At 26.3% G+C, this 20346-nt stretch overlaps 1 protein-coding gene and 1 pseudogene across 2 annotated transcripts; one reads left to right on the forward strand and one right to left on the reverse strand.

The window, feature by feature from the left end:
* Positions 1-361: 361 nt before the first annotated feature.
* On the reverse strand, positions 362-14204 carry LOC145193503 (uncharacterized). Of its 2 annotated transcripts, XM_090072655.1 has the most exons (27): positions 14095-14204; positions 13445-13483; positions 10656-10701; positions 9433-9465; positions 7934-8023; positions 7759-7856; positions 7614-7644; positions 7412-7491; positions 6907-7023; positions 5672-5722; positions 5515-5585; positions 5344-5416; positions 5187-5248; positions 4944-5011; positions 4719-4814; positions 4313-4368; positions 3948-4044; positions 3470-3623; positions 3036-3137; positions 2746-2890; positions 2513-2551; positions 2143-2339; positions 1974-2011; positions 1407-1754; positions 970-1149; positions 740-801; positions 362-651 (listed from the first exon to the last, which is right to left on the reverse strand). In XM_090072655.1, exons 1-27 carry the CDS (start codon positions 14101-14103, stop codon positions 520-522), a joined length of 2514 nt encoding a protein of 837 aa, XP_089928781.1. In that variant the 5' UTR covers positions 14104-14204; the 3' UTR covers positions 362-519. The 2 variants fall into 2 exon arrangements, with proteins under 2 accessions (XP_089928781.1, XP_089928782.1); XM_090072656.1 differs by lacking the exons at positions 7614-7644; positions 7759-7856; positions 7934-8023; ... (2 more) ...; positions 13445-13483; positions 14095-14204 and having other exon boundaries at positions 6907-6965; positions 7412-7492.
* Positions 11145-12528, forward strand: LOC149878551 (uncharacterized; annotated as a pseudogene).
* Positions 14205-20346: the final 6142 nt, after the last annotated feature.

Raw genomic sequence — 20346 nt, forward strand, 5'->3', positions numbered from 1 at the left:
ACATGGTATGCAAAAGTCATTATATCAGGCATTTCAAAATTTATTCCTTTTAATTTAAATTGTGAATAAATATATTAAGCTATTTTTACATTTGTTTTCTTCATGAATGTGTTTGTGTCCATTTGTCTATATATATATATATATACATATATATATATATATATATATATATATATATATATATATATATATATATATATATATATATATATATATAATAAGTATTTAATAAAAAATATTGGCACCACTAAACAAATTTTCGTTTTTGATAGTTAAAAAAAAATTATTTAGATATCTTTTAAAAAATATCTACAATAATTTTGACATGTTAAAAGCAAACGAGAAAAAAGATTTTAGAAAGTTTTAGGGAGATCATTTTTTAATGAAACAAACAAATAAACAATTCAATAAATAGATGTTAAATACATATGAAACATTAAAAATCTGGTACACTGCTTTTAGCAGCAATACTTTTCTAAAACATTTATATTAAAAACCTTTAAAAAAAAAAAAAAATAGTTAAAAAAGTTCGTCATCAATTGCAAATTTGCTTCTAACGAGTTTTCTTTGAACTGATGAGACAGTAGCAATGTCATCATTTGTGTTGTTTTTGGAGAACTGATGAGAAGGTTTTGGTGGTAATTTTGAGTCCTGTTAAAAAAGTTTAACAAGGAGATTTCATAAAACTTGATTAAGAAAGATTTGTACCAAATAACAAATTTCAAAAAATACTGATCACCTTCTTAGATTTTTTACTGTGTGAGCCACTATTTGCCCATTTGATTGCAAGTTCATCTGCTTCTGTAAGTATTATAATAAATTAAAAAACAGTGGAATAGAAAAGTTTAGTTGGAATGTTTGTTTCCTTTCCTTGTTTACACAAACTTTAACTTTAGAGAGACATTTTTTAACTCTATTTTTTATATTATTATTTCAAGGAAAATGATAAAAAAAGAAAATTCTAAATACCTTTTTTTGAAACTTTACTTTTTGATTCTTTTTTTAGCTCATTCGCTTTTCTACCTAATGTTGGAGTGCATACCAACTCATCATCGTCATCATCATCATTATCATCATGATTATTAACATTGTTTTTGTGATTGTTTGACCAGGGATTTGAGGATGCTTTTAATTGTGTAACAGAAGATGCTTACAAAAAAATTAATAAAAATCAAAAAACAAAAATTAAAATTGTTTTTTTGTAAAGTAATAAGTGTTGATGGTTAATGAAAATGATTGATGATTCATAATGATGACAGATGAAAAGATTTTTGTTTAGACTATGTTAAGTAAAAATGATGATTAATTTGGACAATCAATGAGGATGATTATTGGGTAGAGAGAAAGTTCGATGTATGAAAAAAATGATTGATGTGTGAAGAGGATGATTGTGAAAATAAAATCACCTTCAACCAGCTTTTGACTTTTTTTCCTGTGTAGGTCATCACTATTAATAAAAGATTCCAAAGTTCCTTTCATTCTTGCATTATTGAGTGAACTGTTTTTATCAACAACCTCACTTTTATGTGATGATCTTGTATCAAGAAATATATGATCACCATCATGGATAGGTTTCACATTTGATCTCCTACTAGCCTCATTAGGCCTTCCATCATTTTCATTAGATCTTTCATCATATTTAGACTTTTGGTTATTTCGATATTTTGAAAGACTAACACTACTTCCAACAACCACAGCATCATCTTCATCAGACTCTTCATCAATCAGTTTATTGACAGATGAATGATTTGACACTAAATTGGTTAAATAATTGTAAAAAAGGTTCTACCTTAATTTTAACCACATATAAGAATAATATATACTATAATAGTATACTATAATATCATTTCAATATAATTTACTATTAATATTATTTCGATGTACTATACTATAATATCATTTCGATATAATATTCTATAATTTACTATAATACCATTTCATTTTATTGACAAAAATCAACAAGAGAACTTTACCATTTTTTTTGTTCATAATTTCTTCTTTTTCTTTAACACTAAAAAAAGTTTAAATTAAAAAGAATATATGCAAGCAATTAAACATGCCAGCTCCAAGATTAATCATTAATTTGGTTATAAAAAAATAAATAGATCAATTGTGAATGAAAAATTTACGCAAAAAAATTACTTTTTCATTTTACTCAGAAATTGACTTCGAACTGTGTGTGCTCTAATAGCTGACTGAACAAGTAAAATATCACTTTCTTTCAGTTCTTTTGTTATGGGATTTTTTAAAGATTTGCTCTTGCTGTTGTCGTTAACTGTATTGATATATTTTTGTCGTGCAAGATGAGCTTTTAAAGCAGCTTGAATCTCAACAACAGCCTAAGTAAAATTCTTGTAAAACTAAAGCCTGGAGCTGAACTTATTTTGAAATAAAATTTATTTTACCATCTAAAGATTTTACTACTTAAGAGGTAAAAAAATAATTCATAAATTATATGTAAAATATTGTTAAAAGCAGTAAAATTTAAAACTTTACAACAAAGATTTCTCACATCAACTAAACTCTCTTCAGAGCTATTTTGAGTGTTTTCCTAAACAGATACAAATTTAGAAATAGGAGTTTGTTTCAAGTTCAAGCCATAAAATAATTGAATCTTTACTAAAATTCAACATATACAAATGTCTTAATTAAATTTTTACTTAAAAGAATCAATCATACAACATGTTTTGTCTGTTTAGAAGTTTTTCAAATAAAAAAACTGAAATACAAATGATAACTCAATACCTTGTTCTTTTCTCTATTTCTCCAAGTTCTTTGTATTGTTCTTGCTGCTTGCTTTTCTTTTAAGAGGTTCAACTTCTCCTCCCTCACTAATTCAGCCTCCTTAAGATTTTCTGTTGGTGTAGGTTTTTTGATACTTGATTTCTTTCTGAGTTTAACAGAAAAAGATAAACCAAAACATACATTACCTTGGGTGTGACCCCCATAATTACCATCATTATCTTAGGTGTGACCCCCATAATTAAAATCACTATCATCACCATCACTTCCAAAAAAGAAAATCAAATATGTACCTGATGTCATTAGCTGCTTTTGGTTCATTTTCCATTGTATTTGTCCGTGTAAGGGCTGTACCAGTATTAGTAGTTGTTTTTTTGTTTGCATCGATTTGTTGTCTAAAGTTACAAGCACTTCTATTAGCTATACAAATGCAATTTTATAACAAGAACAAGAACTTTCAATCAGAAATTTTTTCATACTATGTTAAAACAATTTGGTAAGATTTTTGAAAAAATTTGTTATAAGCATTTTAATCTTTTTTAAAATCAAAAATAAAATTAATATCATTAAAAAAAGTCAGCTTTGATGAGCTAATACCATAGAATACATTTGCATTAATTATTAAAAGCTTTCACTTCATTGTTTTTAATAAGACAAATATACAAATGGAAAAGATTGAGACAAAGAAAGACACAATGTTTGGATTAACTATCACTAAAATTAAAACCTATAATCATCAGTCATTTTTCTATAGTGTGATCGATCTTCTTTCAGTTTGGTAATTGAAATTTCCAACCGATCAATTTGCTCAAGCAACTCTTTTTCTCTGGCACGGAGCTGTTTTATCTGCAGAGGCAATGGGCCATTAAGTTCAATACACCCTAACAAAAAAAAGTACAATAAAAACGTAAGTAAACTTTAAAAAGTAAAACAAATATAGAGGTGAATTTTATTAGAATGTTTATTAGAAAAATCAGATGAACACCAATAAAAAAATAATAACCTCTTTATAAACATGTTTGTATTAAAGATTATTTGTTTGTACAAAGATTATTTAAAAGATAAAACTTTCTTTTCATTAATGCAAAAAAACTTTCTTTTTTATTCTCTCAATAAGTAGCAGCAATAAATATAGGAAATATTTATTGCTACTACCTATTTATTATTTACAATATGATTAATCTAAAAAAAAACTCAACACTTACTTTCATCCAAAGCTTCAATTTCATTAGCAGATTTAGTTTTCTTACTTTGAGAATTATCAGCATGTATTCCCTCTGTTTTTTCAACTTGCTTCACTTTCTAGAGGAAAAAATGAAGGAGTATTTAATAGGAACCAGGTTCGTTAGAATGAAAATTAATCAAAACCTGTTATCAAGACCTTGTAATTTATTGTGCACATTTTTAAGTAAGCATTTTCACAAAGTCAATAATTTTTCTGAAGATTTTGAAAGCTTTTTTGTTCCAAAAAGAAATTTTTATTTATCTAAATATTTTCTTAATTCATACCATATGTCATACCAGGTAAGAATGTATAAAAACATTTTAGAGATAAACAAGTTCAACTCACTTGTTCTAATAACGATATCTTTTGCAGAAGTTCATGTCTACTCATATCTTCACAGTCTAAATTTGGTATATTTTTAAATGTATAATTTCTTAAAATTTTTTTAAAACCTTTATAAATGTGAAAGTTGTCACTGATTTAAAAAAAAAAAAGTAAAATATAAGGTTTTAAAAATAAGATTAAAAAATATTTTCATAAATTTTTTAAATATACTTTTTTATAAATGATGCATTAGGGCACATAATGGTAAGTACACAATATAAAAAAATACATTTACTCATTTACACCAAAGATTTATACTGATTTATGTATATATTTACATTAAAATTATATTATAACAACAAAAAAAGTATAATGCATGAGAAGCATTAGTAATTATTTGTAAAAGATTTAGAAATTTGTTTAATACCTTTGTTTAAGTCTACTTGCAAGCTATTGCCACTCGATTGCTTCATTAAGTCACTTTTTAAAGACTTATTTTGAAACATGAGATTTTGGTTCTCCTCTTAAAGAAAGGAATAATTTTGTAGTTAACTGAACCTTAACTTGAAGCAAATTTTTTAAAAAGATTTTTTAACCATATCTTTTGGGTATTAAGGCTGAAGTAACCTCTTTTTTTTTTTTTTTTTTTTACCTGTTAATCTTTTAATAACAATTTCTGCTTTTGTTCCATTTGAATACTTCAATGCATCATTAACCATTCTAAATATTATGAGTTCAAAATTATTTCATTAAACAACTAAAATCCGATGATGAATAAAATAATAATAAATCCAATAATGAATAAAAACTCTAAGTGAAAAACTAAAGACATTGTCAGTAAAAAAGTAATAATTAGAAAAGAACAATGGTTTTGAAAAAGGAAGAAAAAGCATACTGATCAGATAAAAGTGATCTTTGATTTTGATTATCATGCAGGACAGCATTTAAACGATTTATCTAGGAAATTCAAGTTTATTTCATTTAATTTCAAACTATTTATCTAGAAAAAGTGCATTTATTTAAGCCTTAAAAAAAATCCTAGATATAAAAACCTCAGAGAGATAAACTTCATTTTCAATCCGGAGCTCTTCATAATTTGTGTATTTCATATCAGTAACAATTTTTCTAAATAAAAAAAAATTAAAAAAGCATATTGGACAAAAAAGATAATTTGTTAAATATTTAAGTAACAAGTTTATTATTAAATAAAATGTAAAAGCAACCTTGTCTCACTTTCTTTACTCCTTAAACTTTCTTCCAATCTGTGAATCTTACGTCTCAAACTCATCACTACCTAAATCAAAAGTAAAAAACAAAGATAAAAAAAACAAAATACCTAACCAAACTTAATCGTTTAAGTTTCTTTTAGTAAAAACTTACCTCACTGGAGCTGGGATTTTTTGATGTCAGAGTTCTTCTTAAATCATTGCTCTAAAGTATATATACAGACATATATGTGTGTATACACACATAAACACATACACACACATATATACACATATATTTATAAAAACACACATTATGTATACACAAATGTATACATACATACATACATACATACATACATACATACATACATACATACATACATACATACATACATTTATATATATATATATATATATATATATATATATATATATATATATATATATATATATATATATATATATATATATATATATATATATATATATATATATACAGTATTGGACAAAACATTTGCAACCAAATAATGCTAATTTAGTTTCTTTATATAAAAGTGCTGCATTTTTTCAATTTAGAGAAATAACTATGTAACTGTTTAGAGACAAAGTTCTTCAAGTTTTATTCATCACAAAGTTCATTATTTGTACACGAAAATTAATAAATTAATCAAAAGTAATCCTCATGTAAAAGTTCATCGGGACAAAAATAATGAAAACAAATTTGACAGGTGCATTTGTTAATACTGCCTTGGCCTAGGACTTGGCATATGTATACTCAACCTCACCAGCGGAATGACTAAGTTTGAATTCATAAGGACTTGGCATATGTATACTCAACCTCACCAGCGGAATGACTAAGTTTGAATTCATATAGGTTGCAGTGTTGAAAATGGAACTTCTGATCTGACATTTTATGTCAAGTGAATCACCTGTATTCACTTGTATAGTTGAGTGGAAATTTCTAGAAAATAATGTACCATTGATAAATTAAAATAAAATGCAAGAACGTTCTAGAAAATGATAGAATTTCCTATGTTCTAATGTGATCCATTTGTAATGGCACAGGTGCGAAAAACTTTCTTTCCAACCCAATACATACACACACACACATCTAAAATGCTTTATGTAACTTTAAAAAAGTTTTTCTGTATTTCAAATTTTTTGACATAAATTATACCATCATAATTAATTAGTTTTCTTGTTTACTGGAAGCTATCATCATTTCAAAAAGAAGTTATATTTTTCAGATTTTCACATAAAGTTATGTGAGGATTCTATTAACAACCATAATTTCAAATAAAAAGTGGTATGAAAATTCTAATAATAAGCATATCATTGAACTAGTTCCAAACTTGAAGTTATAAGCAAATGTTAGTTAACGATTCTTAAGCTGAGAACATAATTCACCTGTGTGTCAGGATTAAGAAGTTCATCTATCTTCTTTGATTTGGCAATGTTTTCTTCTTCTAAACGAACATTCTTAGCTTTAATGATGTCATTTTCATTCTTTAACTGTTTCATTGTCTGAAGAAAAAAATAACTCTAAGTAACAAAACTATTAGTGAATAGTTTTTAATGCATTTATTAAGTATTAATGTTAAAAAATTTAAAACTAAGTTAACAAATGTTAACATAAAAAAGCAATTTAAGGAACTAACTGATATATTAAAAATGTTAACAGTAAATAAACAAGTGGATATCCAAACAGTCAAGATTGTAAGAAAATCCAATCCAACTTAGTATGTCAAGAAACTGCCTAAACCTTCTAAATTAATCCCTATGGGACTTTTTTACAAAAAATGTTTGGACTTGGTTATATGACTCTCCTTTTGACTGGTATAAACAGTTCTAGTTAATAAGCTTTTTCAAAAACTTACATATATTCAAATAATCTTTGATAAAAAAAACATACATTTTTAAGCATTTGAATTTCATCATAGTAGGTTTCAGCATCTTTGTAAACAGGACCAGTACCTGCAACTCTACTACTTGCTATAAAAATAAAAAAAATTTAAAAGAACAGTTAAAAAAAAAAAAGAACTAATTGAAACAGCACTGTTGCAAATATTCTGAACAAAACACCCCAATATTCAAATCTACATATAATCACTTACCACTGAGAGGTCTGGCTTGTTTTACAGTTTTCTGAAATAACAAGTTGAGAAGTTAATATTACTTATACCCAATGAGAGAACAAGCTCAATTCAAGGAAATTTAAAATGTGTAGATATATATAAAAAAAAAAATGTTTTGTTTTACCATTCCCAAAACTTCTTTCAGAAATAAACTTGTAGATGATTGGGAGCCTCCTTTAGCAAGCTTTAATGAATTCATAGCAGAACTTTCCATGCTCATTCCTAAAGTTACAAAAATAGCTTTTAGCCCATTATACAACGAGACAACTTAACAAAAACAACAATTTTATTTTTCTAACCAGTTCCATTTTGAATTGCATTTACCCAAACTTCTCTTCCAGTCTTCTTCACTGATTTTTTTGTCTTAGAAGGTGACCCATAAGGTAAGCCTAAATTATAAAATTGCTGGTGAAAAAGTTTGTTTAAATTTTACATTAACTTTTTATAACTATTTTCTATTTCTACAAAATTAAACATAAAAAGTTGTATTTATATTTAAATTGACCAATTGATGCAAAAAAAAAAAAAAAAAAAAAAAAAAAACCTTTTGCATAAAGTTGTCTTTATTTTAACTATTACATAATTCTTAACTATCACTTTATTATTACTTAATTATTATGATAATTACTTTATTATATTACTTAGTTCAAATTATGAAAAGAACAACAACTTTACAACAACAAAAATTTACAGCTGTAATATAATAGTTTTTAGGGAAGCAATACAAATGGCTTAAAACAAAAGTAATTTACTCATACAACAATCAGGGGCATGAAGACTAAATTTTGAATGATGTAAATGTAACAACCATTTAACTGCAACTTCTACAAACATATTCTATTCTATTGATTTGATCATCCATAAAAAGTACAAGAACTTCTACAAACATATTCTGTTCTGTTGATTTGATCATCCATAAAGAGTACAAGAACTTGTATCCTTAATGAGCTTTCTTAAAATTCATTAAAATTACATGGTTTCACTTTTTGTCACTGAATCCTGGAAATTCTCTATAAATGTAGTAAATACAAACTTTTTATTGAGGGGTTTCTTGATGTGGGTAGTTCTATTTTTGTCAATTAATGGTTCATTTATAATGCTTTTTTCTTCAAAACTCAATTGTTTTTTGATTTTTTTTCTTTCCCAGTATTCTCTTTTTGCTCTACTATCCTGTAAATAAACAAAATATGGATATTTTATGTATCCACTTTCCTTCCCACACAGAAAACAAATCATCTTCATATATACACATAAGATCTACTCATGCATCAATTACCAAACACACTTTACACTTTCTTAAACTTTTTTGCTTTCATTGAATGAACATTTCAATCATGCTGAAGAATGCACTTCAATCTTAGTCAATAATTGGGGACCAATTGGTAGGAGATAAGTTTTTTCACACCCATTTCAATCACAAAAAACTCAATACTATAATATTGCAATAAATAATTTGTAAGTAACAAATTCTTTTGAGTAAATCTTGAGGCTAGCAGTTTGGATATTTCTTAAGACAGATCTAAATTGCTAACCAATCGGAAAAAACTTGTTTTGTGAGAACTTTTGTGAAATTCTTCTACATAACATTTATACATCTGTTAATCATCTAATGCTTAATCTTCTGATTCAACATCCTCGTTCTTTTTACCAAAAAACATGTATTTATTCTTAGTTGTAAAAATTTCTAGTCTCATGTGCTTGTATTAGGAAAATACCAGCTGGAACTCCAAAATGCTAAAGTTGACTGAGTATACATTTCTCTAAAAAAAATTTAACTGAATTAGTTAAAAATACTAACCCTTTTTTGCTTGTTTCTGCCTATTTCCTTTCCCTGTAAAGAAAAAATATTCAGAGATATAATTTTAAAAGCATAAATGGTTCATTCTAACAAACTTCAGAATATTCAATTTATTTTAAAAGACTGATTTATAAGTTTGTTCTTTTTTTATAAATTTTAGTTTTTATTCAATGTTATTGGAAAAAATAAATGCTGATGCTTATTGCATAAAGCAGTTTTTGCAAACAATTGTTGATTTATAATTCCAATAATTTGTTGGTTAAAAATAAAAGATGTTTCTCTCATGAATAACTTTGTTATAAACGTTGATATTCTTTGCTAACTATCTTAAGAATATATAGTACATGTATATAAAGTAAAAGCCTTACAACTAGAACATGTGCTCTGACTCTCACATAATTTCTTGTTTGCAATTATTTAGTTAAAAGTGAAAGAAACAACCTATTTTTATGAAAGTGAAGACCTTTTTACTTTTTCTTTTTTATTTTTGCTTTTTTGAGGGAGAAGGCTTTTTGCCTTCCTCCTGGTGCACCATTGAGAACTTGTAAACAAATATACCTAAATATATACAAAAACAATGAAAAGATATTAGTGTTCTGCAGATGAGATTTATATTTGTTACAGCCAGAATTTCATATTTATTAGAGACAGTAAAAGAGTTAAGATGATGTCAAAAGTGCGCAAAAGACTTAAATTAAACTAATGTTTGGTTCAACTCTCAAGATGGTTAAAAAAGTTAAATCAATATTTTTAAGTGCACTTTAACTATATTGTTTTTCTCTTAGTAAATAAAAAAAAGATTTTCTTACAAGACCTTATAACTTTAGTATATCTTCTTAATAAGAAAAATAAAAGAAATTTGATGAAAAACAACATTTTCATATATATATATTGTGGTTAATACCTTTCTTATTTAACCCATATTAACTTTTTTGATTTTTTCAACTTCATAGTTCTAAATTAATTAAGATTATTTTAAAAATTCAGACTGATTTGGAACTACAACTTATCTTTGCTTTTTTGACTATATATCATAGATTAAACATTTGTAATCTTTTACATTTTTTCTCTCTGGTAATTATTAAAAGATTACGGCAAAATTCTAATTGTTTATTTGAACTAAAGTAAAAAAAAAAAAAAAACAATCACTAAAAAGAATAAGAAAACTTTTATGTTAAAAAAAAAGATAAAGAAAGTTGGAAAATAGTTATTAAATCAAGTACCTGTACTTCTATCTGATTCCAAAATAATATCATCTGGAATACTTCTCTAAATATAAAACCATTCTTTGAAACTCATGCACTTTTATAATTAATGATCAAGTACAGTTCAAATAATTAAAACATCTTAGGGTGATTCCATGTGAAAACATCCAGGGCATGCAACCCTAAGTCTCAGATTTTGCTGATTTTTAAACCACTTAAAGATTTTAGTAAATTATGAACATCCTGAAAATTTTATCATGTAATTTCGATCGGTTCCTAAGATATAGCTATTTAAAGTTTGCCTCCAACCAACAAAAATCCGCCATTTTTAAAAATGGTTTTGGTCCTAGTTTCTGTTATATGTGTGTTGGAAAGCTGAAAATTTGTACCTTTACATATTTTGGGCCTACGAATCCAATGAAACAACTTAAAATATTTAATAAGGAACATAACACCTAAAATTTAAACGTTTACCACAATTTTACTGGGGCGAGTCCAACCACAAAAATGCCGATGTAGCTCGATTTTTTTTTTTTTTAATTTTTTTTAGAATTTGTCCTGAATAGTTAAGTTATAGTTATTACAAAGAATTGGAGAGTGGTCTTTTCTAAAACAGAAATAAAAACATGATCAAATCTACTTAAATTTAGTGCTTAAAAACAGGTATTTTGATAAATTAAACGAGAAAAAAAGGTGTAATTGTTGTTTCTCACATTAACTAACTTCACATTCATATATTGTTAAATGCTAAACTCGCTATTTGAAGGAGCTAAAAAATAATTTAGGTTACAATGAATGTATTATACAGCCAGATTTTGCAGTGAACTATCAATTTGTTATACAGGATGAAATACAAAGTTATCATTGGAATAAACAATAATGTACACTACATCCTGTTGTTATATATTTAAAAGAAATTTCTAAAACAAATATTCAGCATAAGTCGTTCTGTTTTTTAAGTGATGACAATGATTATGATACATGCTTTGTGTATGATATTCAAAAGAAAATTGTAGAGTACATTAAAGATCATTTAGTTGGTATCAATAAAATTTATTATTTTTCTGATGGATGTTCTGCTCATTATAAAAACTATAAAAACTTTATAAATCTATGCCACCATAAGGAAGATTTCAAGATTAAAGCTGAATGGGTGGTTTTTGCAACCAGCCATGGAAAATCCACTTATGATGGCATAGGTGGTACTGTTAAAAGAATAACAGCAAAAGCAAGTTTGAAAACCAAATATTGAATGTTGATGATATGCTTGAGTTTTGCATCACCAATATAAACACAATCATTTTTTATAAAATTACCAAAGAAACAGTTAATTCAAGGCAACAGCAACTAAAGGAGCAATTTGAAACAGGAAAAACTGTTCCAGGTACCAGAAGATGTCATCATTACATACCCATTTTAAAATTTGAAATTAGTTTTAAAAGAAAAAGCGAACATCAATGTGTTGACAGATTTATATTGTCAAAAGCAGTAATGTCTGATATTGCAATTGTACTAAATCTAAATGATTTTGTTGCATGCAAGTACGATTCTTTTTGGTGGATAGTAATGGTTACAGAGATAGATATTACTACAAATTATATTCAAATTAAGTTTATGCACCCTCACAGTCCTTCTCAAAACTTCATTTGGCCACAGATGGATGATATCTGTTGGTACCATTGTCAATTTTAATTGCAGTAATCAAAGTCCCAACAACAAAATCAGGGCGAACATATAACATTAATGTGAATGATTATAACGCTATAACTAATAAATTTTAATTTTTTTGAGTTTCTAATTTTTAAATTTTATATATTACTTTTGTTTCTTGAACTTCTTTCCAAGTGCTCTATTTGTTTTGGAGCCTTTTTTTTTTAAGTTTATTTGTATTAGTTTGATAAATATGAAACTAATGTTTTGTCAGTAATAAATTTAAGTATATTTGAAGGTGTTTTTATTTCTGTTTTAAGTTTGCAATCTGATTTTTTCTAATAACTCCAACTAAACTATTTAATACAACCTCTGAAAAAAACAACTAAACTTGCAATATACATCTGCATTTATAAAATCTCCCCCTTTGAAACAATATATTTTAGGATTAGATTCTATAAAATTACAGAAACAGCTAGTCAACAAAAACCTAAAGTACAGTTTGATGTTGCCAAAACAGTTTCAGTTACAAAACTGTCAAATTACACTCTTTTTTTCTCGTTTAATTTATCAAAATACTGTTTTTAAGCACTAAATTTAAGTAGATTTGATCATGTTTTTATTTCTGTTTTAGAAAAGACCACTCTCCAATTCTTTGTAATAACTATAACTTAACTATTCAGGACAAATTCTAAAAAAAATTAAAAAAAAAAAAAATCAAGCTACATCGGCATTTTTGTGGTTGGACTCGCCCCAGTAAAATTGTGGTAAACATTTAAATTTTAGGTGTTATGTTCCTTATTAAATATTTTAAGTTGTTTCATTTGATTCGTGGCCCCAAAATATGTAAAGGTACAAATTTTCAGCTTTCCAACACACATATAACAGAAACTAGGACCAAAACCATTTTTAAAAATGGCGGATTTTTGTTGGTTGGAGGCAAACTTTAAATAGCTATATCTTAGGAACCGATCGAAATTACATGATAAAATTTTCAGGATGTTCATAATTTACTAAAATCTTTAAGTGGTTTAAAAATCAGCAAAATCTGAGACTTAGGGTTGCATTTTCAAAAAAAATTGGATGTTTTCACATGGAATCACCCCTTAAAGAAAGATGAGATTACTAAATAAAATCTTTAAAATAAAATTTCTTACTAATGAAATAACTGAGGCAAGTGAGAGTTGATCAGAATCCTAAAAATAATAATTTATTTTTAAAACATAGAAAACTTCTCTCACTAGAATCATAAGCATAGTTTTGAAGGTAATCAATAATGAATACTTTTGAGAACAACTATATAAATAACTAATATAATAAATTGATTTTTAAAAATCAAAACCATCAAAAAAGTGGTAAACATTTTATTAAAAGCTGAAGCTAAAAAACACAAATTGTATTTTAACAATAACTTTTAATCAACAAGTAATAACTTTTAAATTGCAGAAGTTTATAATAAAAGAAGCTTACCTTCTTAACAAACTGAAGCAGTAAAAAAATGAAAATTGATAAATGAGTATATTTTATAACTAGGCTCTTAAGAATACTGAGTAATAGTTAAAGTATAACCTAATTATAAAAAATAACTTATTTAACATAGTAAATATACTGTAAAGCAAGAAAAACGTAAAAAATTAAAGTCAAATATCCCTAGAATTAAACTAAATATTTGAAATTATTTAACTTCTAGTTCATTTGATTTATTTCACTGTTTAAAATTAGAAAAATATTAACAAATACAAGCATTTTTAAATGCATATACAAAATAGAAAGCACCTTTATTTAAAAAAATAGAAAAATTACATACCGGTAACATAATAAAGTATATTCAACAAAGTTCTCTATCCCAAGTTTAGTAAGAATATTTATTTAGCTTTCTAAATAAACGTAAATAACATTATAGTACTTTCTAAAGCTAAATGGTAGAAAAAATTGCAACTTGAGATGAGCACATTGATGTATTACATGTTAATTTATTTTTTTATGTACATGTATAAAAAACTGCATGATTATCTACATGTGTTTTCAGATATTATTTAAACTCAAAATCCAGAAACATCAACTATTTTGCTTATTTGAGTATGCTTGAACTCTGACTTGTGTAAACCAGTATATACCCATTAAGCCTTCAGTGATCCTGCTTTTTACGTGATTATACTCAAATTTAAAATCAAAATATTGATGCTTTTTCATGGTTTATGATGTTGATTTTATTATTATTTGTTAAGCCTTATTTTGATATAGAAAAAACTCTTTTCTCCTTCTGCATTACTTCCTGAAAACTTTAATTTAATTAAAACTTTTATTTTATTACTGATCTTTACAAATTCTGGGAGTGTACTCTTTTATTTTAAAAACTCACCTTTTTTTATTAACCTTTTACATTTTTACGTTTAATTTTTTAGCTGATTAACAGTTTTAATAGTTTTTACGGATTTTTTTTTTCTTGATTAATTAACTATTTTCTAATGTTTAGCACATTTCATAAATTTTTTAGATATTGTTAATAAAAGACTTTATTTACAATTACATTGACTTTAGGAGAACCTCGAATTAAGTCTTAAAACTTTATTTCTATTTGTTTGTTTTTTTCAGCGGTTAACCGGGCATCAAAAAATGTAAAGCGTTTACATGTGGTTCGTAAAAAACATGTTCTTAAATTGAATCCAATAGCTACAACAATTTACATTTCGTTACTATCCAATAGCATCAACTTTTTCTTGAAAAAAAAAAATATCCTTCTTTCAAAATTTGTCTATGAAAAAAACTTTTTTTTTGTAAACATCTAATTTTTATGTCTGACTTTAAGCCTATTTTGGTGTAAACGAAATATCAATAAATATAGTATAGAAATATAGTAATAAATTTCCCGTCCTGCGTAGTAAAATGTAAAATACTGCAGCGTGGGCCAAAAATACTACAGGGTGGGCCAAAAATTACCATTTTAAAATGAAACAATTTTTTCACTTTTATTTTTTTTTATAATTTTCTTTCTATGCTTATAACTTACACATCTTGGAGGCTTTTTGGGCTAAAATATAAAAAATAACCAGACCCTTACAGCGGCTGTACGGTCGTTTACATAAAGCGAAACAGCGCTGTTATTATGCGCATGCTCCAGAAATAGAAATCGAAAGCGATGTAAACATGAAAAAAAATTATGATTTATGAGTAGTGGCAATCCTAACGTTTTCTCAAATAATTTTACAAATAAAAATCTTCTTAAAAAAATGTAAATTGGGATAGTTCCTATAATAAGCAAAGTATACATGTCTTAAAAAAACCTTGAAATTTAATTGTGCGCGAATGTTAAGAACTGAAAAAGCAGCTGTCGATAATGGTAAAAACTGAGAATTTCAAAGTCAAAATAAAATAAAATCTTATCGTAGAATTTCCAGATTTTTTTTTTAATACTTAAATTTAGTCTATATACAACATTACAAAGCAAGTTTTACTGAGCATTCAATTTTTTTACTTTACGTTGATGGCTTACAAGTGATGACAATATTGCACTAGTTTTGGCTGGTTCTAAACTATCTACAAGTGCCACGACTCATGGAGCTAGTGTTGTTTATAAATTCGTATTCTCTAAGTAATTGCTGAAACCTGGTCTGGAGATGAAAGTGTGGTTGAAAATACTCCTTTCACTTTTTACAAAGAAGAAAATGGAAAGTTTGAAATAAATCTAGTACCTTGGGGTTATGTAAGATTTATCAACACATATTCTCACACATCTTGATCCACTAGAGATGTCTAAAGTTACCTAATCAAAAAGTAAAATCTTTAGAAAAAAAATTAGTTTAGCAAATGTAGCATATGTCAATTTGCAAATGACATATGCTATACTCTTACATTAGAGCAAGTTTAACACTGCTAGTGTAGCTTACAACATTAAAATAAGACTTATGTAATATGTACATTTTTGAAAATTGCCAAATTATTTATATTTTTTTTTATGCAGCTGTAATGGTCTTTTACATCATAAGTTCATTCCTAAAAAGATATTCAAGTTAAAATTGTAAGAGATTATGTCGGAGGAAGTTTAAAGTTGAGCTACCAGATAATAAATACTTTTAATCTAAATAGTAAATAAAATACTATCCTTTTCTTTTTTCATTTTTTAAATAAAGGACTACAGAGTCAACATCAAAGTAGTCATGACATGATATCAAGAACAAATAAAAGACCTGCAAAGAATGAAATATAAGTTAGAGAAACAAGTAATATATATATATATATATATATATATATATATATATATATATATATATATATATATATATATATATATATATATATATATATATAAACATAAGCGAGAGGATCTATTCGCCTTCGAGATAATTCGTGATAATATATTATTAGTATAAATTTCCTGGGGGGGCACTGCCCCTGTTGCCCCCGTGAACTCGGCGCCTATGTATATATGTATATGTATGTATATATGTATATGTATATATATATGTATATATGTATATATATATATGTATATATGTATATATGTATGTATGTATGTATGTATGTATGTATATATATATATATATATATATATGTATATATATATATATATATATATGTATATATATATATATATATATATATATATATATATATATATATATATATATATATATATATACATAAATGTATATATATATTAACACTATAGTATTTAGGTGATTTGAGTTTCTTTGTGGAATTTATTGTATTTCAGGAGCTTCAGGTGAGTTATTATAAAAGAAATTCAACATTAAAAGGTGAATTTAATTTGAACAACTTATAGTATTTTTTGACATGAAATTTAGTAAAGAAGAAAGAACAGAAATAAAATGTTGCACACTTGAAAGTCTTCAAACCAATTATCAAAGATTTATGTAAAATGAGGATCTCAAGAAAGATGCAAAAAGTTTCAATAAAGTCATAACAGAACCAATTTTGAAGGTAACTTTAGATCAGTTAAAATCATTTCTTTCATTTAACTCAATTTTAACTAGTGATAATTGATTTTTTGTTCAATGTCACTAAAAGTTAATTTAGTTTTTTAAAATTATAACTCATAAACGTACATTTACATCTAGGTTTCTATACCAACTCTGTACATAGCTATTTGGATTTATCTTAAATATTTCAACATGTTTGTAGAAGAAGCCCATGAAATTGGGTATTTTAATGGTATTAGAAGAAGTATTAAAAAATAATAGCAGCATCTTTTCTGAAAAATATCATGAACTTATATTAAAGCAAAACCAACTGTCAGACCTTTAAAGTTCTATTTTTAATCTTGATGAACAAATACAGCTGGTGAATGTTGCAATGGAAATGGCTAATTTAATAATCCTGATAATGTGGAAAAGATTAAGCCAACTTACTTCCCTCAACTTGATTTTCTGAAGAAAAGGAAAAAGGAAATGGTAAGCATTTTTTTAAAATGTGGCATTGAAAACATGATAATGTTAAGTTCTGTTTTTTATGAAATTATTGTTCTGTTTTAAAGTGGTACTGGCCTATAAAAACTAAAACTATTAATCCTTTGATTTTCAGTGTAATATTTGATTAAATACATGTACAATGAAAAAACTTTCAGAGTAAATAAATAAAAAACTATTAATGTGCCCATAAACATGCAGAGTCAGCTATTAATATGCAATTTTAACTGCATTTTTAAAAAATAATTTTTTCTTAACTAGTCATAGTTTGAGTCAAAATTTTTGCAAAAAGGTTAACATATTGATAAAGGGATTTGATCAGAATCACTATCATAGCATTTATAGATGCAAAATGGTGGCATTTTTAATAATGGTTTTTATTTTTATTGTAAAATCTGTGCTGTCAATATCATTAACTCAAGAACAGCAAACAGTAAAAACCTTATTTTGGTCAAACCCCTCAAAAGTAACCTGATAATCAGTGTGCAAATATTTTAGGTATAATCTCCAAGTAGTTAAAAAGATATCCTTGTTCAGAGTTGAAAAACACAGAAAGCAAGAAAATAAAATAAAATTTCTCTGAAACATTCAAGACACATGTGAGTTATAATTACAAAAACATTTTCTTATGACTGAAAATTTAGCAAATTTATTTTACTAAGATACATATAAACAATATACATTTTTGAAATCTACAATAATTATATCATTCAAATTTGTAAAGTAAAAGAATTGAAAAATTTTGATATTTTATAGGCTAGTACCACCTTAATCAATTTACATGTTATATCTGGATTATTCCTGACCAACGATTTCTTGTGGAAACTACTATTTAACTAATCTTAATTTAAAAGCAATTATAACACTCTGGAACTTGAATCTACGCTGAAGAAAGGTGAGGACCATGCACACAACAGATTGAAGCTATATTGCAAAAAATGAAAGTTCAGCGACAAACATACCATGGAAAAGGTTTAATTGGAAATCATGTGTATAAAATGCTTCAGGTTCCATTTCTTTTACAAATGAATTTATTCCAAATCTGAAACATTATTAATAACAATAATAACAAATAATATAAAATCATGCAATATATCTTTTAAACAGGCATTTTTCTTTTTTAGAAAAACTCTATGCTAAAGTTATGTAATTCTATTCCAAAGCTTGTTTATGATGAAGAATTCTCTGGGACAAGTCTCCGCAAGAAAGCAGTCGAAATCATTACAAATCATAAACTACATGACAACAGAAATATTAAATGAACTTAATAAGTTTTATTTGATTTTTTTCTTTCTGTTTATAATGAGTTTCTCAAAGCCCTTTGGAATTTTATTGCGTTTATTGTTACTGAGGTTGAAGAGTATACTGAAATTACAACAATGCCTAACAAGATAATTTTGTTGATTTATGATGATTTAACTTATAAAGCTGAAATTAAAAGTACAACATGATTCATGTCGCTATCATTTTTTCTTTAGAAAAAAATATTGTTGAACTGATGCATTTTTATCGCACAACTTGGCCGAAGGCTTTAATGCCTCCAAAGTTACACATGTTGGAAGATCACGCTATTCCATTTTTGAAAAAATGAATTATCTTGAGTTCAATAATTTAAAGCGTATTTATCAATCTATCTCTTTCGCAACAAAGCGGCTAAAAAGCATCCAAAATATTTACCATCAGAAAACTAATCCTAAAAGTAGGGTGTTAATTCCAGAATCACGAAAAAGGAAGAGAAAAAACGAAAACTGTCATAGTTAAAAACACTTTTGGCAATAGCATTTTACATTTCTTAATAATATATATTTCCTTTTTTCTTTTATTTGTCTATACTAAAGGCAAATAAAATGTAGTTATAATGGTCAATAAGGTGATGCAGAAAAGTGCCTTTTTTGTCAATAAAAAAAAAAGAATGCTAAGAACAGCCATAAGAAATAAATAGAAGAAGGCCTCCTCAAACTTCTTCAAGAAATATGGTTAGATTTCCACTATTAAAAACCTAGAAAGTAGGGTCCAAAAATGTAAACAAATCACGTGTAGTTAACCAGCCATCTTTCTCAACAACAAATGTTAACGAACGTTTAGATGTTTCTTCTCTTGTTTTAAGTGTTTTAGTACAAAACCGGGTTATCGTTAAACTAATTTAAATTAAAACAGTAAAAAAAAATTTATTTATATTGGAGAATATGCAATTACTTGGTTTCCAGAGAAAAATTATTTTCGTTGCTAAGGGCCGTAACCATTTTGAAAGCGTTGATTTTTTTTCCGTAAAATTTGCGCATGCGTACAATAACATAGCGCTACCAAACGACTGTGGCTGAGTGAGGCCCAGGCCGTTTTAATATATTGAGGCCTTTGTATATCATGCATTTACAACCGTCCACCCATATCGTAAATGAGAAAAAAGGAAAACAATGATTCTAATAATTGAACATCAAGTTTAATTGCAGAAATTTTTTTCTTGCATTTATTGCAGCAAATGTTGAAATGATTGACGAAAAATCTAGCCAGAGTGCAATATCAAAGTTTATGTTAAGAATTGTCAGCTCATTCAAACGCTCCTGTGATATAGTTAATCACATAATTTGGAACCACCCAGAAAAGGTACAATTTCTGCAGCACCAGTCCACAAT

The sequence above is a fragment of the Hydra viridissima genome, unplaced genomic scaffold (assembly GCF_058129835.1).
Source record: "Hydra viridissima isolate aposymbiotic clone 2 unplaced genomic scaffold, HvirCarnegie_v1 scaffold_15, whole genome shotgun sequence".
Taxonomy (NCBI): domain Eukaryota; kingdom Metazoa; phylum Cnidaria; class Hydrozoa; order Anthoathecata; family Hydridae; genus Hydra; species Hydra viridissima.

Excerpts from the sequence above, each read along its gene's own strand:
- LOC145193503 (XM_090072655.1), bottom strand. Across the intron at positions 7,857-7,933 it reads TGCAATTCAAAATGGAACTG|GAATGAGCATGGAAAGTTCT; the intron begins GTTAGAAAAATA and ends TTGTAACTTTAG. Across the intron at positions 3,138-3,469 it reads AAAATGACTGATGATTATAG|ACAACAAATCGATGCAAACA; the intron begins GTTTTAATTTTA and ends TTGTAACTTTAG.